The sequence below is a fragment of the Ovis canadensis genome, chromosome 1 (genome assembly GCF_042477335.2).
Source record: "Ovis canadensis isolate MfBH-ARS-UI-01 breed Bighorn chromosome 1, ARS-UI_OviCan_v2, whole genome shotgun sequence".
NCBI lineage: Eukaryota > Metazoa > Chordata > Mammalia > Artiodactyla > Bovidae > Ovis > Ovis canadensis.
The window spans coordinates 18,550,935-18,571,668 of NC_091245.1; the positions used below are offsets into that span (position 1 = coordinate 18,550,935).

Below are 20,734 nucleotides of genomic sequence, written 5' to 3' on the forward strand. Positions count from 1 at the left end.
ATCAGTCCTGGGTGTTCTTTGGAAGGACTGATGCTAAAGCTGAAACTCCACTACTTTGGCCACCTCATGCGAAGAGTTGATTCATTGGAAAAGACTCTGATGCTGGGAGGGATTAGGGGCAGGAGGAAAAGAGGACGACAGAGGATGAGATGGCTGGATGGCATCACTGACTCGATGAACATGGGTTTGGGTGAACTGCGGGAGTTGATGTGGACAGGGAGGCCTGGCGTGCTGCAATTCATGGGGTTGCAAAGAGTCGGACATGACTGAGCGACTGAACTAAACTGAAAGGATCCTGAGAACTACTTGGACTAACTAATAATTAGTTAAATGGGAAATAATTCCATCAAGTTTAGTTTCATGTCTCTTTTTCTTTCATTCTTTCATGTTTTACAGGTGAGCTTCAATCCCCAGGATAACACTCAGATTTGTATCACTGGAAATGGGATGTTTAAGCTTCTCCGTTTTGCCGAGGGAACCCTGAAGCAAACTAATTTTCAGAGGGGAGAACCCCAAAATTATCTCGCCCACACCTGGGTGTCTGATGACAAGATTATTGCTGGCACTGATACAGGCAGACTCTTCCTCTTTGAATCTGGAGATCAACGCTGGGAGACAAGTATCGTGGTCAAGGAGCCCACCAGCGAGACAAAGAACCTGGGGGTGATCCAGGAATCAGAGAGGTAACAATGCCCTCTGGGCTGGAGCTCTTAGAAAAGCACACTTATCTTGCCAATAGCAACACCCCTAAAACAGCACTCTTTAAAAATCATTCCTTTATCTTTTCTAGTGTTCATCCATATTCAGGGTCAAATTTGATGTTTATAACCATAACCTAGGTACAACTATTTTTATTTTTATACCTAACCTCATTTTATGAGTGTTTCCCTGGTGGCTCAGATGGTAAAGAATCCATCTGCAATGCAGGAGACAATCCTGAGCTGGGAAGATCCCCTGGAGAAGGGAATGACTACCCACTCCAGTATCCTTGCCTGGAGAATTCCACGGACAGAGGAGCCTGGTAGGCTAGAGTCCGTGAGGGTCACAAAAAGTCAGACACAATTGAACAACTAACAGTTTCACGGGCTGGTATGACTTAGTCTTCAAAACTACCTATCTTTGAAAATATGTTTTCTACTGGCTTCCCAGTTTACTAAATCAATTAATAAATATCCATCAAGCCTTTGCAATGTGCAAGGCTTCTTGCTAAATGCTGGGGACACCATCCTTAGGACCTTATAATTTGATAGGAAGCAGCAGACTAATAAGGAAATACCAGGAAATGTCAGTCGATGTGACAGAAGTGTATGGACCAGAGAAGGGGCTCAGGATGAAGCTGCCAATTCCAACTCTGCTGCAGCCGATCATAGTCATCTCTCACTCATGTTGGACAGCACCATTGTGTGGTCTAGACACTGCCCTAGACACTCTGTGTGTAACCTCGTTTGAGCCTTACCCACCCTACATAGTACGTATTATTATCACACCCATATCGTAGACTCCAAGAGGTTAAATGCCTCATCCAGGATTACAGCACTGTTAAGTAACAGGCCAGAATTCAAAGCCAGATGTCTGATCCCAGTACCCAAGCCTGCAATCAAAACAGCACCCTGTAGATTCCTCTTCTTCAGTGTCTTTGGGTTCACCCATTTGTACCACTCCCACGCCAATGACATTTCCTTTTTGTCATGATTATGTTGAGAACTTCCTAATAAGGCCATTTCCCTCCAGTTTGCTGTGTTCTCCATCTTTGAGTGAGTCCAGGACTCCAAGGATAAAGCTCACTCTTGACCTTGGCCCACATGTCCCTGCTGCTCTGACACTTCTCTATATCTGCAGCATCAGCGCTTGCCTCTGTCTACCGCATATCCCTCATGCACTCTCCTACTTCTGGGCTCAGTCTGCCCCTACACCGACCCCACTCCTCTGGACACTGCCACATCCCTCTTTGTCCTTCCGGTCTCAGCTGGGAGCCCTCAGCCTCTGCTCATCTCAGACAGCTGTTCTTCTATATCTGTCCTTAGGTTTTCTTATTAGCTGATAACCGGCCACTGCCATCCTACTCAGCAGGCCCTGACAGTCCTTATCATACGCCCCCTAGACCATCAGCTTAGGAACTGGGTCAACTTATTTATCATTGTTTCACAGAGTCATTAACATAACTCTGGTAAATGTTATATGAATGAATGAGGGAATGCAAATATGCATAAATGAATGAAAGAAAGAAAGGAAGGGAGGGGAAAGGGGAGGAAGAAGAGAAGGAAGGAAGGAAAGAAAGGGAAAGGGAGGGAAGGGAGGGAAGGAAGCTAAAACCTGGATTTAAATCTCAGCTCTTCCCCTTACTAATTGTGTGATCTTGGAAATGACCCCTCTGAGCCACTTTTTGCTAAACAACAAAATGAGTATGATAATAAAAACAGTGACCACAGACAATTGCAAGATTTCCATATAAGCGTATAACCTTCCATCTCCCCTGGAACCCCAGTAGCACTCCCAGCCATAGGGGCACATTTAGGCCATGGGAAGGGGGCTCACGCTGAGTGGTTTCTCCCATCTGCATGCATGCTAAGTCGCTTCAGTTGTGTCCAACTCTTGGCGACACCAATGACTGTAGCCTGCCAGGCTCCTCTGTGCATTAGATTCTCTGGACAAGAATACCGGAGTGGGTTGCCATGCCCTTCTCCAGGGGATCCTCCTGACCCAGGGATGGAACCTGGGTCTCCCGCATTGCAGGCAGGTTCTTTACCATCTGAGCCACACTCCCACACCCAAGGACAGTCCTTCTTTCTCCTCGCTGGCACAGTTCGTCTCCTTGGAATCGTCTCTGCTATCTGTGTGTGCTCTTTTCTTTTCCAGCCTGATTGAATTTCCAGCAGTCACTTCCCCGGTCCCTTCCTACGAGCAGGTCATGATGACCAGCAGCCACAGCCAGCTGTCGCTGCCCCAGGTGTTTGCCATCGCAGCCTATTCAAAGGGATTTGCCTGTTCTGCTGGGCCAGGGAGAGTTCTGCTGTTTGAGAAGATGGAAGACAAGGAGTTTTACCGTGAGAGCAGGGAGATCCGGGTAAGGAGGGGAGGAAGCAGCAATGCTGGGGTCCAGCTGGCGTCTGTCCTCCAGGAGCAGAGCACTGATGCAGCGTTTGACGCAGGGAAAGGAGGCTGAGGGCAGAGCACAAAGGGACTCGAGCCATTTGTCCTGAGGGCAGTTTTAGGATGGACTGGACAGAGTTGCGGTATAGAAATAGGGAGCTCTGGATCTGAATCCTGGGGGAGAACCTGGGCAAATTGTTTTCTCTTCAAGTTCAGTGTTCCCGTAATGTATATGGATATTTTACCGTCAAGAGCACCACCTGATATGGGACTTCTCTGGTGGTCCAGTCGCTAGGCTCTGCACTTCCAATGGGGAAGGCAGTGGCACCTGACTCCAGTCCTCTTGCCTGGAGAATCCCATGGACAGAGGAGCCTGGTGGGCTGCAGTCCATGGGGTCGCGAAGAGTTGGACACGACTGAGCGACTTCACTTTGACTTTTCACTTTCATGCATTGGAGAAGGAAATGGCAACCCACTCCAGTGTTCTTGCCTGGAGAGTCCCAGGGGTAGGGGAGCCTGGTGGGCTGCTGTCTATGGGGTCGCACAGGGTCGGCCCCGACTGAAGCAACGCAGCAGCAGCAGCAGCAGCAGCAGCACTTCCAGTACAGGGGACCTGGCTTCTAGATCCTTGGTCAGGGAACTAGATCCCACTTGCCACAGCTAAGAGTTTGCACGCTACAGCTAAGATCTCGTGGGCCACAACTAAGACCCGGCACAGCCAAATGAGTAAATAAATATCTTTTTTTTTTAAAAAAAAAAAAAAAGAAAACTACCTGGGTTTCCCTGGTGGCTCCAAGATTAAAGCATCTGCCTGCAATGCGGGAGACCTGGGTTCGATCCCTGGGTCAGGAAGATCCCCTGGAGAAGGAAAAGACAACCCACTCCAGCACTCTTGCCTGGAAAATCCCATGGACAGAGAAGTCTGGTAGGCTACAGTCCATGGGGTTGCAAAGAGTCTGACACAACTGAGCAACTTCACTTTCACTTTCACCTGGCATGCAGCAGGCATTCAGTAAATATTTGGGGAAGAAATGATACAGACTTCTGTGGAGAGAGATTTCACCTGGTCGGGGAAGAACCAGGAAGGTTTCAAAGTGTTTGAAGGTCATCACTGAAGAGGGGTTGTAGAGGATGGGTAACATTAGACAGGAAGAAACAGATCAGAAGTCCAGGTAAAGGGAACAAATTAAGCAAAGGTGCCCCTGACAGGGAGCAGTGGTGTGTTTGGGAGATATCTGTTCCCCAGCGGAGGGGCCTTAAGTCACTTGAAGGGAACGAGAGGACTAAGGCTGGTGAAAAGATGGCAAACGCCAGCCTGAGGAGTGAGTGTGTAAACTGGCAAGGCATCCTGTTTTCAGTGGAGAAGCACTATGCTTCAGAAAAGTGATCTGTCTGTGATATTAATACACAATGTGGGCGATTTGAAGTCATTGGATATGGAGTGGTAAACACACATTGAGTGATTGAGACTTGACTCGTTTTCCTGGCTGAGTGACTTCACATGAGTTGCTGAAAGTAGCAAACCTGTGTCTCTTCATTAAGGAAACAGCTCACCCTGGTGGTTATCGAAAGGATTAAACATCTGTGTGATCACTGGATGCAGTTCAGTTCAGTTTAGTCGCTCAGTTGTGTCCAACTCATTGCAACCTCATGGACTGCAGCATGCCAGGCTTCCCTGTCCATCACCAACTCCCGGAGTTTACTCAAACTCATGTCTATCACGTTGGTGATGGCATCCAACCATCTCATCCTCTGTTGTCCCCTTTTCCTCCCACCTTCAATCTTTCCCAGCATCAGGGTCATTTCCAATGAGTCAGCTCTTCACATCAGGTGGCCAAAGTATTAGAGTTACAACTTCAGCATCAATCCTTCCAACGAATATTCAGGACTGACTTCCTTTAGGAAGGACTGGTTGGATCTCCTTGCAGTCCAAAGGACTCTCAAGAGTCTTATCCAACACCACAGTTCAAAAGCATCAGTTCTTCAGCGCTCAGCTTTCTTTATACTTCAACTCTCACATCCATACATGACTACTTAGCATTTCTTAATTTCAAGACTGAGACAGGATGAGAGCCCAGCAGGACGCTGAGAAGGCGAGGTCATTCACTCATTCAGTCAACAAACGTCTGTCGGTCGCCTGTCAGGGGCCAGGCTCCAGGGTAGGGCCTGCGGTGGGCACATTGGATGTGGCGCTTCCCCCACAGACCTGTCTGGGGAGGGTGCGAGGCCACACCGTGCAGTCACTGAGCGCCTGCCATGTGCCAGGCCCTGCTCCAAGCAGCAGAGGACACAGAGGGAACAGACAAGGTCTCCGGTCCACAGGCCCCTGTTCCACTCTATGCAGTGTGACACGTGGGACAACAGAGGGAACTCCTGGGTGCTGTGGGCACAGTGAGGGACTGTCAGGGCCCACGCAGCCCAGGGCGGTCAGGGAAGGCTTCCCAGGGCCCTCGCTGTCCAGAGAGAGCAGAGGGAGTAGACTTCATGAGGACGGGCTAGGAGGTGCCGAGCAAGACAACTCCACGCAGAGGGAGGGCAGCACAAGAGTCCAGGGCGTTAAGGGGAGGAAGGTGCCCAGGTGACTGCTGCAGGCTCTAGGAAAGCCCAGAAGATGAGGGCTGAGCAGGGCGTCGGGCTTTGGTGATAAGGAAATTTCTGATGTTCAGGAGGACAGTTTCAGTAAATGAGGCAGTGGAAGCCACGTTATAAGGAATTAAGAGCTGAGTGGGTAGTGAGGATGCAAAGGGGGTATGTGCAGACCAGATTTCAGTAAGTTTGGTTGTTCGTGGGAGGAGAGGAAAAACAGGGAGAAGGAAACCTCGTTTAATAATGTCCACTGGGAACTCCAGGCCCCCGAGACGGCTGCAGGAGCTGCGGGGCCCCTTCTCTTCTCTCTGCCCTGTCACCCACCCATGTGATAAAAAGGCCTCAACCTTCCCCTCCGCTGCCCAAAGCGCCCTGCTTACCTGGTGCAGATAGGAGCCTGCTCTGAGCTCCCACCCGCTGGGCGAGCGTGGGGCTAGACTAACGCTTGTTCTGAGGGGGGATCCCAGATGTGCAGATGGATCCGTTTCACCTGTGCCGCTGCTCATTATTCAGCCACTAGTCACTTAAAGGTGAGTAGGAAACCCACAGAAACTGAGACACCTCAAACCCCGCCTTCTCCGCATCTGAGGAGCACCCAGGAAGCAGGCTGATAGGAGTCTGGAAGCTGCGAGTATCTGAGAGCATCTTAAAGTCCAAGGACACCCGACAATGCAGAGGCCTGCTGACCGCCATCCTGTGTCTCGGGCAGATTCCTGTGGATCCACAGAGCAACGACCCGAGTCAGTCGGACAAACAGGACGTGCTCTGCATGTGCTTCAGCCCCTCCGAGGAGACGCTGATCGCCAGCACCAGCAAGAGCCAGCTCTACAGCATCACCATGTCCCTGACGGAGATCAGCAAGGTGAGCCTCGCAGCAGCGCTTCCTGCCAGCCTGGGGACGGGCCACCACTGGGCAAATTTTAATCCAATTCCTGAGCATAAGCCCATTCGTCCCTTCATAACAAAGCAAAAGAAACTCTAATTTCAATATGTCCTTGGAGGAGCACTCCAACACCCGCAGGGGGCCAGGGTGGGGGACGCCAGAATCTGATTGTTGTAGCCTCTTTGAATGGCATCACCAACTTGATGGACATGAGTTTGAGCAAGCTCCAGGAGTTGGTGATGGACAGGGAAGCCTGGCGTGCTGCAGTCCATGGGGTTGCAAAGAGTCAGACATGACAGAGTGACTGAACTGAGGCTCTTTGGAGAACACCTTGGAGGTCCCTCTCAGATTTAAATTGTACCTATCTTTTCCTCAGCAAGCAAGTGTACTTCAGGTATTTAATGTACTACAGTACCTGCTCCTGTGCACAGAGACATTTATGTGTAAAGATTTATCATTGCTTTTGTTTTTAAATAATAAGTGAAGCCAGTATGAATACACTGTCGATATTGCAGCAAAAAGGATAAAAAAGAAGCACTTTGTACTTATAAAAGGTTCATTTTATCAAGCAGACATACAGTTTTAAATTTGTATGCAGATAATAGCATGGACTCAAAATATAGCCTGCAGACTTTGGCAGAACAACAAGGAAAATAAACCACCTACAATCACAGGAGGTTTTAATATATCTTTCTCAGCAATGATGGTTTTTAAAATAATAACACTATTGAGTTACTCATATACTATACAATTCACCTACTTAAAGTCTATGATTCAATGGTTTTTAGTATATTCATAGAGTTATGCAGCCATTACCACCATCAATTTTAGAACATTTCTTCACTCAAAAAAAAAATGCCCTTTAGCTATTATGTTCCTATCATCCCATCTGCCTCCCCCCAGCTCTAGCCAGTCACCAACGTCTTGTGTCTCTATGGGTTTGCCTTTTCTGAATGTTTCATAGCAATATGCAGACTCTTGTGACTGGCTTCCTTCAGTAAGCACAGTGTTTTCAAGTTTCATTCATGTGCGAGCGTGTATCAGTACTCCATTCCTTTTCATAACCAAATAATAGTCCATTGCATGGATATACCATTTTTGTTGGTCTAATCATCAGTTAATGAATATTTGGTTTCCTTCCACCTTTTGGATATTACAAATACTGCTGCTATAAACATCTATGTACAAGTTTTTCTGTGGAAATACATTTTTATTCTTCTTGGGTATATATCTAGGAGTGGAATTCCTGAGTCAAGCAGGAACTCCATATTTAACCACTTAAGGAACAGCCAGATAATTTTCCCAAAGTGCTGAACTGTTTTATATTCCCATCAGCTATGTATGAGTGTTCTAATCTCTCTGTATTTTTGTCAGCACTTATTCTTATCTGATGTTTAATTTACATTCATAACAGCCGTTGGTCTGTGGTTTTCTTGTGATGCCTTTGTCTGCATTTGGTATTGGGGTAATACTGACCTCACAGAATGAGGTGCAGAGATAAGGTGGAAAAGAGAGAGTTGCTTTTGTTTCAACACAAGGGAGATTTGAGTGTATTTAAAAGCTTGTAGGCTAGTATGTAACTTATTCTGTCATATACCCCAGACTAAGACATTTTTATCATTTCCACGTGGGGGGACCTCATTCACAAAGACTCAGAAAGGATTGATTTGATGGCTGGATCTTCAGTCTGTCTGCTTTCTCCATGGAGAGGGGTGAGCTCACTGCATAGAGCTTCTCTCCCTGCTGTTAGGCGTGCCTCTCAGAGGGAAGGTTGCCTGGAAAGAAGAGAACCAGACCAGAGGGCGGGATCTTCCGTAGAGTGGAGTGTTTTCACTCTCACTTCCAGGATGTGTAAGTCTCCTGCCTGTCTCCACATGTACACTCCACCCTTAGGCCCCCGAATGATACTCTGTTCGGCTGCCAGAGTGATCTTTTCAAAGCCCAGATGTGGGTGTCACAAGATTCACACGTTCCACCACCTCCAACGTCGTCACAGCCTCAGCCCCTCGGTGACCTTCCGGTGCTCTGAGAAGAACTGGGCTAGGAGCACGGGGCTGGGTGATGTCTGGCCTGGGCTGCGCTCTGCAGCCTCATCCCATCACTCCACCTGATAGAAAGGGCCCTTTGATCACTAGGACTCTGCATGTTCCTTCTGCCAAAGGCATCAGCGTTCCTGCCTCTGCATGGGGCACTCACACTCTCCTCTTCCCCACATTAGTTCTTGTTAGTTCTTGCTCAGCCTTCAAGGGGGGAGAAAGCTACTAGGAATGTGCTAGTAGAGACAGGGAGGTTGAAGATATTAGAGAAAGTATGGGAACCAGGTGGAGAATGGGCATAGTCTGTGCCTACCCCCTGTTGGCTCAGACGGTAAAGAATCTGCCTGCTATGTGGGAGACCTAGGTTCAATCCCTGGGTCGAGAAGATTCCCCTGGAGAAGGAAATGGCTACCCACTCCAGTATTCTTGCCTGGGAAATCCCATGGACAGAGGAACCTGTCAGGATATAGTCCATGGGGATCGCAGAGAGTTGGACACAACTGAGTGACTTTCAGTTTCACTTTTCACCCCCTCTTTCTGACAGCCCAGCACCTCTTTCTGATATAGCAGAGGGGGGTAGAATAGATGCAGGTAGTTTCTAAGTGGGGAAGGGTCTGAATTTGAGGGATTTGCCAGTTCAGCCTATGTCTTGGCTTGTGAGCAAAGTATAGACACCTCATTGAGTTTCCCAATCATCACTTCTCATGCAGAAGTCCCAGGTATAATGCTTCTGATAACAAACACCTGAAATCTACATGTAACATGCAGACTGGTGCAATATGATACATATTAACTTAAAATCATTCACCCAGTTCTCCTAGCTGCAGCTGATGGACTCATACAGTCTCTCTGCAGAGAAATTTGGGAGTATTCATTAAGGTCCTTAACACCATCCAGACCATTTTGCCCTGTATTCTCTTTCTAGAAATGTATCTGTTGTGTGGGGCCCAACCTGTTGGTAGTGAAGCCATCAGCTAGGAATGCTGGAGGCACTCACCCACGGCTGCATCTCTCCCAGCAAGCCGCACACACACTTCCCTCACCAGGGCCAGTGCTGGGGCCAGACAGGCCCTTTTGGTTCTTATTACAATTGAAGGATGCACTTGAGCAAAATCCATCAAGGAACTCTGAGGAACAAGATTTCTTACTCACAGGTCCTGGAGGGCACACAGCATGCCAAAGGGCCATATGCAGTGAGGCCATGGGTAAAGAGAGAGGCGGGCCGGGGGCTCTGCTTTTATCAGGGTTCGAGGATGGAGTGTCAGGGTTTCAAGAGTTCACTATTTAATGCTATTTAGCCACGAGTGTGGGAATTGGTACAGGAAGAGTGGAATCATTCAAGAAGTCAGTTATTTAAGTATCCAGGGCTTTCTACAAAAGGGATCTTCAAGGGTGGAAGCAACAATTCTTTAGCTGGTTGTTTTGCTGGTAACTGTGTCATATAACTGCAATATGTTTATTCAAGCTGGAGGTCCTTTGAAATAGATGCCTTGAGACTCAAAAACTTACTGTCAGGCACTTACTCTACAATATCTAAAGAAGTAATCAGGGAGATACACAGACTTACTTGCAAGAATATTTAGTCCATGTTACCCCCTTGATAGCAAAAATTTGGAGACCACCTAAACATTCCCACAGTAGAAGAATGGATAAATTAAATCCTAGTATATTTATAGAATAAAATATTTTATGTCCATTAAAATGTTTTAAAATAATAATAGCATGGGGAAATATGGCCCACAGTCTGATTTCTGTGCATCTGGGCTAATTAACATCCATAAGCAGTAATGAGAGCTGGAGTGCCTGGCCAGTCTTTTGCTTCCTCTGCTCAGTCTGATTCTGTGTGATTTCTCCAGGGGGAGCCTGCCCACTTTGAGTATCTGATGTACCCATTACACTCGGCATCCATCACTGGTCTAGATACTTGCATCCGCAAGCCCCTCATTGCCACCTGCTCTGTGGATCGGTCAGTCCGCCTCTGGAATTACGAATCAAAGTAAGAAATGAAAGGCTTTGCTACTGGGGTATGCAAGATTTTGGTTGTTAAATTTTTCCATGCAAATTATTTTAGAGAGTTTTCAATTTTAATTACTTAGAAGCTTTCAGCTGGAAACCATTTATAAAAAAATCAAGTCCGTCAGACTTCCTTTTTCTCTTTTCACTCTTGCATGAGCTGCTTTATTGACTATGCCAAAGCCTTTGACTTTGTGGATCACAATAAACTGTGGAAAATTCTGAAAGAGATGGGAATACCAGACCACCTGACCTGCCTCTTGAGAAATCTGTATGCAGGCCAGGAAGCAACAGTTAGAACTGGACATGGAACAACAGACTGGTTCCAAATAGGAAAAGGAGTACGTCAAGGCTGTATATTGTCACCCTGCTTATTTAACTTATATGCAGAGTACCTTATGAGAAATGCTGGACTGGAAGAAACACAAGCTGGAATCAGGATTGCCGGGAGAAATATCAATCACCTCAGATATGCAGATGACACTACCCTTATGGCAGAAAGTGAAGAGAAGCTAAAAAGCCTCTTGATGAAAGTGAAAGAAGAAAGTGAAAAAGTTGGCTTAAAGCTCAACATTCAGAAAACAAAGATCATGGCATCTGGTCCCATCACTTCATGGAAAATAGATGGGGAAACAGTAGAAACAGTGTCAGACTTTATTTTTTGGCACTCTAAAATCACTGCAGATGGTGATTGCAGCCATGAAATTAAAAGACGCTTACTCCCTGGAAGAAAAGTTATGACCAACATAGATAGTATATTCAAAAGCAGAGACATTACTTTGCCTACTAAGGTCCATCTAGTCAAGGCTATGGTTTTTCCTGTGGTCATGTATGGATGTGAGAGCTGGACTGTGAAGAAGGCTGAGCGCCAAAGAATTAGTGCTTTTGAACTGTGGTGTTGGAGAAGACTCTTGAGAGTCCCTTGGACTGCAAGGATATCCAACCAGTCCATTCTGAAGGAGATCAGCCCTGGGATTTCTTTGGAAGAAATGATGCTAAAGCTGAAGCTCCAGTACTTTGGCCACCTCATGAGAAGTGTTGATATATTGGAAAAGACTCTGATGCTGGGAGGGATTGGGGGCAGGAGGAGAAGGGGATGACAGAGGATGAGATGGTTGGATGGCATCATGGACTCAACGGACGTGAGTCTGAGTGAACTCCGGGAGATGGTGATGGACAGGGAGGCCTGGCGTGCTGCGATTCATGGAGTCGCAAAGAGTCGGACACGACTGAGCGACTGAACTGAACTGAACTGAACTGAACTGATGAGCTAGAAAATCACTTTGTACTTTATTAAGTGTTTACTATGTCCCGTACACTATTCTTGGCCCTGGGGACATAAAGAAACCAATATCTCACCTCCTTCCATATCCTCCTGTGTCCTTTGACCTTTCCTGTCCCCTCGCCACTGCCCTGTCCCCTCCCCCACCACTGGATGGGTTCTTTGTTTCATGGAGCTCTCCAGATCATTGTTTCCTCCTTTCAGTCCTGATCATTGCCCCAACAACCCTCAGCTTCCAGCGATTTTATCCTCCGGGCACAGCTTCCCTGAGAATCTCCAGCCTAGATTGGCCCCAGAATATAACTTCTTTGCTTTTACATATAGCTGCTGGGGCTTCTAGGGGAAAAACTGTGCAATACTTCTGAGTTGGAGATCTGAATGGAGCTGTGTCTTCAACATCCCTAAACACCCCTTGATCAGTCCCTTCACATGCCATACTCATTGCTGAACACTGTCCTCAAGTAACCAAAATCTAGAAAAAGAGGCACCAATAATTACAAGTAATAAAGTATCTCAAATGCCATTATAAAAATACATACCAGATACAATGGAATGCTCAAGGGACTTAAGTCGGCTAGACTTTTATTCAGTAATGTATCTTTTTCACAGTTCTTTGGAACTATTTAAGGAATACCAAGAAGAAGCTTATACAATCAGCCTTCACCCATCTGGACACTACATTGTAGTAGGGTTTGCTGACAAACTACGCATTATGAATCTACTTATTGATGATATACGTTCTTTCAAGGAATACTCCGTCAGAGGGTGCAAAGAGGTAAGAACTTCTGGAGGTAAGTATCTTGGAAAGTCAGAGTTGAAATATCACGAACTAACACAGCTGAAGAGGTAGACCAAAGAATGTCTTAGAGAATTTTAGTGGCTTAAGAAAATCCAATTTTTCCACCAAAGTTACTGAGTATATTGGTCCTATCCGTTTTCTTTTTTGCCCACCAGAGTACATCTTTGAACCAAACCGTGTGAGATCCCACGTGCAATCTGTCCTCTCTGGGACTGTGAAGTAATGTCTTTTAAGCATTGAAAAGAAAGTTATCACACATTCAGAGTCACAACTGGGAGGACAGGGTTGGCAGTTGGGAGGGATCAGGGAAAATGAGCAACAGTGAAAGACAGTAGCAGCCCATCTGATTTCCCCCATCCCCATCCCGAAGATGACGTGCAGAAACAAGACAGAGCTGTAAAGAATCACTTTCCCACTCTGAAACTTCTTCTACAGGCAAAATGAATGAGTATTCCACTCTCTGATCCAAACAGCTTCATGATTCATGCACATGGTAGTGTCAGCGTCTTGGCCAGTATGAGCTATAGGAATAGTGACATCAAATAGGCCAATTCTGAGTCCTATTTACACCTTCCCCCAATTCCCAGTCCTGCACATGGTGTCAGCATGAACTCTGGGAAAAGAAGCTCTCAACTACAACCTCCAGGTAAACCGCTCTTTCTTTCACTCTTGGGCTCTCCCTGTATTTCTTTGCAGTGTTCCTTTAGCAATGGAGGTCACCTGTTTGCTGCAGTCAATGGGAACGTGATTCACATTTTTTCCACCACAAGCCTAGAGAATATCTCAAACCTGAAAGGACACACAGGGAAGGTAAGTGAGTGAGCAGGGCCCAGGGAAACAAGGGCACAGAGTCAAACATCATGTTGGCCAATGGGATATAAGAGAACAAAAGAGAAGTGATTCTTTTCTTCTCAGAGGTCCCTGTCTAGTTGAGGGAAAAGACAATAAAACAAATGCACATTCAGATTTAAGTACTAACTGTAGAAAACTCAATGAAAGAAAAATATGGGTTGTTAGAAGAGGAAGTGATGAGGAGTTGACATGATGGAGATTGGTATGTTCACAAAGGCATGGTCCTAAGGAGTGAGTCAGAATTAACCAGACAGACCTAATGGGTCAAATAATTGCTGATAGGGATCCAAAGACCCTGAGATGGAGATTGCTAGGCGTAGAGGAGGAACTATCTGTGGTACTGAAACATAGGTATCAGGAATGAAACTTGGCGTGAGCTAAGATTGGTGAGGTTAGCAGGACCTGAGTTCTTGAAATCTTGTTCATGGAATCTTATAGGCGCTGGTAGCTCAGCTGGTAAAGAATCCACCTGCAATGCAGGAGACCCTAGTTCCATTCCTGGGTTGGGAAGATCCCCTGGAGAAGGGATAGGTTACCCACCTCCAGTATTCTTGGGCTTCCCTGGTGGCTAAGTCAGTAAAGAATCCACCTGCAATGTAGGATCCCTGGGTTGAGAAGATCCCCTAGAGGAGGGCATGGCAACCCATTCCAGTATTCTTGCCTGGAGAATCCCCATGGACCAAGGAGCCTGGCAGGTAACAATCAGTGGGATTGCAGAGTCAGACACCACTGAACGACTAAGCGCAGCACATACTTTATCCTCCTTTTTCCTTGAAATCACTGAAGACTCTCAGGCCAAGAAATGATATGACCATATTTGCGTTTTACAAGATTACTTTGGCTGCAGAGTAAAGGTTGTATTGAAAGGGATGAGGGTAAAGGGGTAAGGAGATTGTCGTCTACATGATGGTAGTATTTTGGAGCAGGTTGGAGCTGGTAGCAATAGGAAAGAAATGTGTGCATTCAAAAGATATTTAGGAAGTTAAACCAGTAGTACCTGAAGGTAAACTTGGTATGGAGCATGAAGAAAGGGGAGACACCAAAGACTGAAAGGGTAAGAAGTCAGCAGGTGAATTTAGATAGAAAAAGCAGTGGGAAAAGAAAAGCATTCTCAGCAGCAGGGCGTGTTACAGGTGAGGGCGTGGGAGTATGGAACAGGACGGTGGTTTGTGGCTTATGGGCTGGAACACTGAGCACATCTGAGAAGTGATACAGAGAGGAGCTGGAGAAGTTCGGTGCCTCATGGAGTGTGTGTGTGCCATGCCAAGGAATTGGACATTGGTCTGTAGGTGATGAGAAATAACTGGAAGGATTTAAGAAAACAAGTAATGGGATCAGAAAGATAATTTTCCAGACAGTATTGAAAATGGTTTAGAGGGAAGGGAAGCTGGAGTGAAAGACGTCAGCTAGAAAGTGAGGGTGAGAGAGGAGCTAGGAACTAAACCATGGCTTTCATAGTGCGGACAGAGAGAAGAAAGCCATTAAGCTCCATTTAGGATGTGTTATGTTTGCTGTGTCCAGGAGTGTGGTATGTGAGAGTAGATGTCAGAAAGAAGTCTGGGCTAAAAATTCCAATTCAGGGAATTAGGTGGTAGTTAGTGGAAGTCAGAGGCATAGATTAGATCCCTAAGCGTTCGTGCAGAATCTGAGATCTTGGTCAGGAGACAGGTGAGCAACATGTAAGGGACTGGTAAAGAAGAGAGAGACTGCAAATGAAGGTACAGAGAGAACCTGGAATCAAGGGATTGTATCAAAGAAGCCAGGGAACTAGTTTCCAGACAGATAACGAAGTCAGTGACCATTGACTTCAGCAACTAACAGGTCGTAAGTGTAAGCGCCATTAAGCACAAGTGTATTGGGAGCTACTGTGCTTCCTCCGCTCCAACAGTGTGATTGCAGAGATGTAGAGGAAAGCACACACCAGGTGAGTGTGATGCTCTTTCTCGAACCAGGCACATCCCCATAGGAAGCCCTACCTCACCAACCCAGGGGAACAGCCATTTGTTCCATCCCTTTACCAGAATTTATAACACTTGTCTCTAATCAGGGATATATGTTAGGTTTACAGGTGTGCTATTAAAAGAAAATTTAAAAAAACAAAAAATATAGATGGAGCATGCAGCTAAAACCATGCATACAGGGAAATCTTTAACATTAAACGTATTAGAAAAATGGCAAAGATGAAATCAGTGATACAACCGTCCATGGAAAAAGATAAGTAGAACAGTAAATTAATTCAAGGAAAACAAATGGAAGGACATCATAAGGATAAGAGCAAGACGGAACAGAGAACATTTACACAATAGATCATCAAAGCCAGACTTTGTTTTTTGAAAGCTCAAAATGGGCAAACCTTTAGCAAAATTGTTTAAGGGAAAAAAGAGAGAGAGAGAAGATACAAATAACCAGCATGAGTAACAAAAAGGAGTTATCACTACAGGTCTGATAGACATTTTAAAAGATTACAAGAGAGTATTATGAACAACTTTATGTAAATAAATTTGAATAAATAGATGAACTGACAAATTCCTTGAAAAATTGAATCTGTAATTTAAAACGTGACGAGGAAAACTATCACTGGAGAAGTATATCGAATTTTAAGGAAAGCATGACAGTAATCTTAGGGTGGGGGGAAACCTCTTTTAGCGAATTTTTTTTTTTAAGTAAATACTTCCAACATTGTTCTAGGAGGCCAGCATAGTTTTGATACCAAAACCTATAAAAGACATCACAAGAAAGGAAAATGGTAAGCCAGTCTTTTCTGTGAACATAAAGATGTCCCAAATAAATTATCATCAATCCAATCCAGCAATATGTTAAAAGGATAATGCAACATGACCATGTTGATTCATTCTAGGAATACAACATTGTTTTAGATTTTGAAATCATTAGTGTATACCACATTAATATAGTAAGGATTAAAAAGCGTATGCTTACCTCTATAAATCCAAATATAATAAATCAATAACATTAACAGTGTATCAATAACATAACAGATTTAAAAAGCACTTAAAATAATGGGGAATGTACTTTATTATAAAAAGTCTTATATAGGACATTTATTTTAAAAACCTACAACAACCAGCACACTTGATTATGAAACTGTGAAATTCAGAGAACAAAACATGATGCCTTCTGTTAGCCTTGTACTGGGTTCTATCCAGTGCGATAAGGGACAAAACGGAAATATACATTAGTCCCCGTGCCGTGCTTAGTCCACTGCTCAGTCGTGTCCAGCTCTTTGCAACCTCTTGTAGCCCACCATGCTCATCTGCCCATGGCGATTCTCCAGGCAAGAATACTGGAGTGGGTTGCCATGCCCTCCTCCAGAGGATCTTCCCAACCCAGAGATCGAACCCAGGTCTCCCATGTTACAGGCAGATTCTTTACCATCTGAGATGCCAGGGAAGTGCAACATTAGTCCATGGGGCTGCCATAACAAAATAGCCCAGACTGCAGAAATTTTTCCTCACAGTTTGGAGGGTAGGGAGTCTGAAATCAAACGATCAGAAGAGGGCCCTCTTCCTGGTTTCAGACTTCTATAGCCTCACATGGTGGAAGGAGCCTTTCCTAAGAGCACTCACCCCATTCATGAGGGGGAGAACTCAGGACCTAATCACGTCCCAAAGGCACCACTTCCTAATACCATTACCCTGGGATGTCCGGATTTCAACATATGAATTGAGGTGGGGCTGATGAGAGACAGAAATATTCAGACCATAGCAAAATAAGAGGCATGAGGGTAGGAAAGGAAGGAAGAAAGCTGTGACCACAGACAGCATAGCTGAGTTTGTAGAAAATTTAGAGAATTTGCAGATAAACTATTAAACTTCGTGAATCTGGGAATATTGTTGGAAATGATTATATTTAAGTCCATTTTTACATAATAGTGACAAACAATCAAAAAATGTAATTTAAAAAGGACACCCAAAAAGGTGTCTAGTTGGTCAGGAGGTTGGCTACTTAGAAGGAGACTGAGAAAATGTGTTGGAGATATTAATGTATTGGAGACTATGGAAGCCAGTCGCTCTATGAGAGAGGGGAGTTGCCAATATGGAAAAGGGAAAAAGTTAGAATGTTGTTTTTATTTGGCAGTTTTGCTCAGTGACTTGGTAAACTCATTCTGAGAAGTCTTTTTTTCTCCTGCAGTGGGCAGCCTCAGATGTCTCTGCACAGATGTTTTTCTTTCTTGATCTTTTAGCCTGGTTACCTAGGGCTTGTCCCTGGGTTGACCTAAGCCACTTAATTAGTCATAGATTATGCTTAAGGCCCCTTCCCCAGTTATATTTTTACTGTTGGATTTTTGTTTAGAAAACAGAAAACTGTGATTTTTCCTGTAACAGTTCATGGGGTTTATGCTTTTGCTCCACGTTTAGCCAGGAACTAGTAGTTTCGAGGTTCCCTCTCTGACTATACCTGAGAGGGTGCAGCCTCAGCCATGCACCCCGCCTTCCAGGCTGCCAGGCAGAAGCATGATGTTATTTCTAAGCCTGACTTCCTGGGAGATGCCCCTGGCTCAGAAGCTTATTACTCAGTTAGTGTTGGTCAGATGTTGTGTTTAAACCCTTCGTGCCTGTGAGGCTTCCATCCTGTGTCAGTGGGGTTTTGTGCAGCATGGGAGATGCTTTCAAGTGTCCCCGTATCCTGCCCTGATTTCTCCTGAGTGTGTGCAGCATAGCACATACATCAGCCTTCCTGATCCCCACAGTTGTCTCTCATCCCGGAAGGGCTCTCTCGACTGTCTCCTTCCCTTCTTCTTCCTGCTGTAATTCTGTTACTGCTCTGCCATTTTACTTCTATCAGGGAGTTTCCAGCCTTCTCTTAACCGCCCTCCACCTAGATCTCCACCGATTTAGATGATGCCCGTAGGATGAAATTCTCCATGCTCTGCTCCAAATAAGTCAGTCTCCTCCAGCAGAGCTGTGGAGCTCATTGTCTTATGACCAAACGTCCCCCTGGGAAGAAGTTCTGCTCCACTGCACCAGAGCGGAGGGGGAGGGGTAGCGACTTTATTTCCCAAGAGTGACCTGCCTACTCTGTGTGTGGCACTTGCGGGTGGAAAGGCGGTGGGATCCCTCGTCTCTTCGGCTCTCGCCTCATGGTGTAGAACCCCCCACGCATTGAGTTAACTGGGGCAGGGGCAGCTGGGGTACCAGTATCCTCACGCTTCTGCGCTTGGAGTAGTTTCCACCAGCAGGTGGGACTGGCTAGGGGAAGGGAGATGAGGTCCTCTTGGCCACACTTGCCTGGAATAGAGCTTCTGGGTGGGAATGAGAAATGCCAGCAGGTTTCCCATGATGAAACCATAGCCAATGGCTAAGCTCTGGGGGAGAGAGGGAGCCCCACCTTTTGGCTACAGCTGCCCAGAGGACACTGGAATAAAGTGTTTGAGGATGAGGAGGGTAAAGGAGCAGATTAGCACTTATATCCTGCAGTCTCTGTTCCTCCTGAGATTGAGTACATTTTCCTGAGTGAATGTTTCTGCATTTTCTATATGCCCTGAAGACAATTGCCAGAGACTCTAAATAACTGTTTTTATAAACTTTTTGGCCACACCACGAGGCGTGCTGGATCTTAGTTCCCCAACCAAGGATCAAACCTGTACCCCCTGCAGTGAAAGAGTGGATTCTTAGGGGATTCTTACCAGGGAAGTCCCTAAATAACTGTTTTTGTGATTTCTAAGTTACTATTATGTAAGGGATAGGCCAGCTGAGGTTCTTACTCTGCCATTTGGAAGTACCCTCTCTATGCAATTTTTGCAACTCCCTTTGAATATATGTCTGTATAATTATTTCAAAATAAAAACTTTTGTAAAACATAGCAATGATTGATTGCAGCATTATCGGAATTATTATGATTCAGTCTTTACATTCATAAAGTGAAACAGAAATGAGAATATTTAATCTTCCGTATTTTGCAAACGTCTGAGGAAATAGAATGCTAACTTTCCTACAAAGCTATGGTTTGTGTTTACTGAAGGGTATGTACCAGGAAAGGACACTCTGCCTCAGCATAGTGAATCACGTAAGGGGGTCTCCTCCTCTCCTTGAGAGGGGTGTGTGTGTGTGTGTGTGTGTGAGAGAGAGAGAGAGAGAGAGTGTGTGTACATTCGCACTCCCAGCTGGGCATGTCTTCATCCCCTGTAGATTCGTTCAGTTGCGTGGAATACAGATGACAGCAAGCTGATTTCCTGTGGCACAGATGGTGCTGTGTACGAATGGAGTCTGTCCACAGGAAAGAGAGAGACAGAATGTGTGCTCAAGTCCTGCAGCTACAACTGCGTCACCATCTCTCCTGATGGCAAAATCATCTTTGCTGTTGGGTCAGACCAGACTCTCAAGGAGATTGCAGATTCCTCAGTGAGTCTGCCCCCGTCCCTCCTCTGGGCTGCTGCCTTGATCTGCCGAAGACAGCTTCCTGTGTTTACAGCAGAAAGGGGTTCTCTGAGAACAGGGCCCTTCTTCTTGGGAGAACACCTGCCTCCTCATCCCTAGAGGATCAGCTCAGTAATTGTTACTTCTGGAATTTCCTGCCCAGTGCCCACCTGACTCACTCAAGTTGTGGGCGCTTTTCCATTCCTCCTTTGCTTGCTGACTGTAACTTCTCTCTCACCCTCCAAGGAAGGAGGTCAGCAGCGTCTCTAAACGCTCTAGCCCTTGATTTGCACCTACTTCCTTGGGCTAAAAACAGAACCGTAGTTATTGCTGTCACCTAAGCTTGCCTCCATAATTGTTTGGAAATCCCCAAACTCTGAAATTTTAAAATTATGCACCTTGGCTCCCAAATAGTTAAGGGAGGAAAGAAGAGCTTGGCAAGGACACTTCCTGGAAAAGGAGCAGTGTCCTCCACGAGCCCAACCCAGGGGAGGGTATCTCTCCAGTATGCCCCCAGGTAGCCCCCAGTGTGGTGGTTTCCACGGCGCTGCACCAGAGCAAAGCTTCTTAAGGGGAGGGCCATGGTTCCCATCTCTTGGTATCCCTACTAGGTAGCACAATGCATGGCCCACAGAAAACACCCAGTAAATAATTGATGGCTGGGTGGATGGGTGGGTTGATGGACAGTAGGGTGGATGGACAGATAGGTGGATGGATGGGTGGATTAAAGAGTGAGTTAATGAATTAGTGAATTAATTAATTAATTCCCTGAGAGTGTAGTTTTGTTCCTATAAGACCTTAGAGCTCTGTAGCTCAGAC

General features: G+C 45.8%; 1 protein-coding gene across 1 annotated transcript in view; it reads left to right on the forward strand.

Moving 5' to 3' along the window:
• Positions 1 to 20,734, forward strand: part of CFAP57 (cilia and flagella associated protein 57) — a 68,301-nt gene that overhangs the window by 6,656 nt on the left and 40,911 nt on the right. Inside the window, exons 4-10 of the mRNA XM_069588730.1 lie at positions 397 to 683; positions 2,857 to 3,064; positions 6,386 to 6,538; positions 10,452 to 10,591; positions 12,500 to 12,665; positions 13,386 to 13,499; positions 19,688 to 19,900. Coding sequence (XP_069444831.1) covers positions 397 to 683; positions 2,857 to 3,064; positions 6,386 to 6,538; positions 10,452 to 10,591; positions 12,500 to 12,665; positions 13,386 to 13,499; positions 19,688 to 19,900 — 1,281 coding nt within the window. The remainder of the gene's footprint in view (positions 1 to 396; positions 684 to 2,856; positions 3,065 to 6,385; positions 6,539 to 10,451; positions 10,592 to 12,499; positions 12,666 to 13,385; positions 13,500 to 19,687; positions 19,901 to 20,734) is intronic.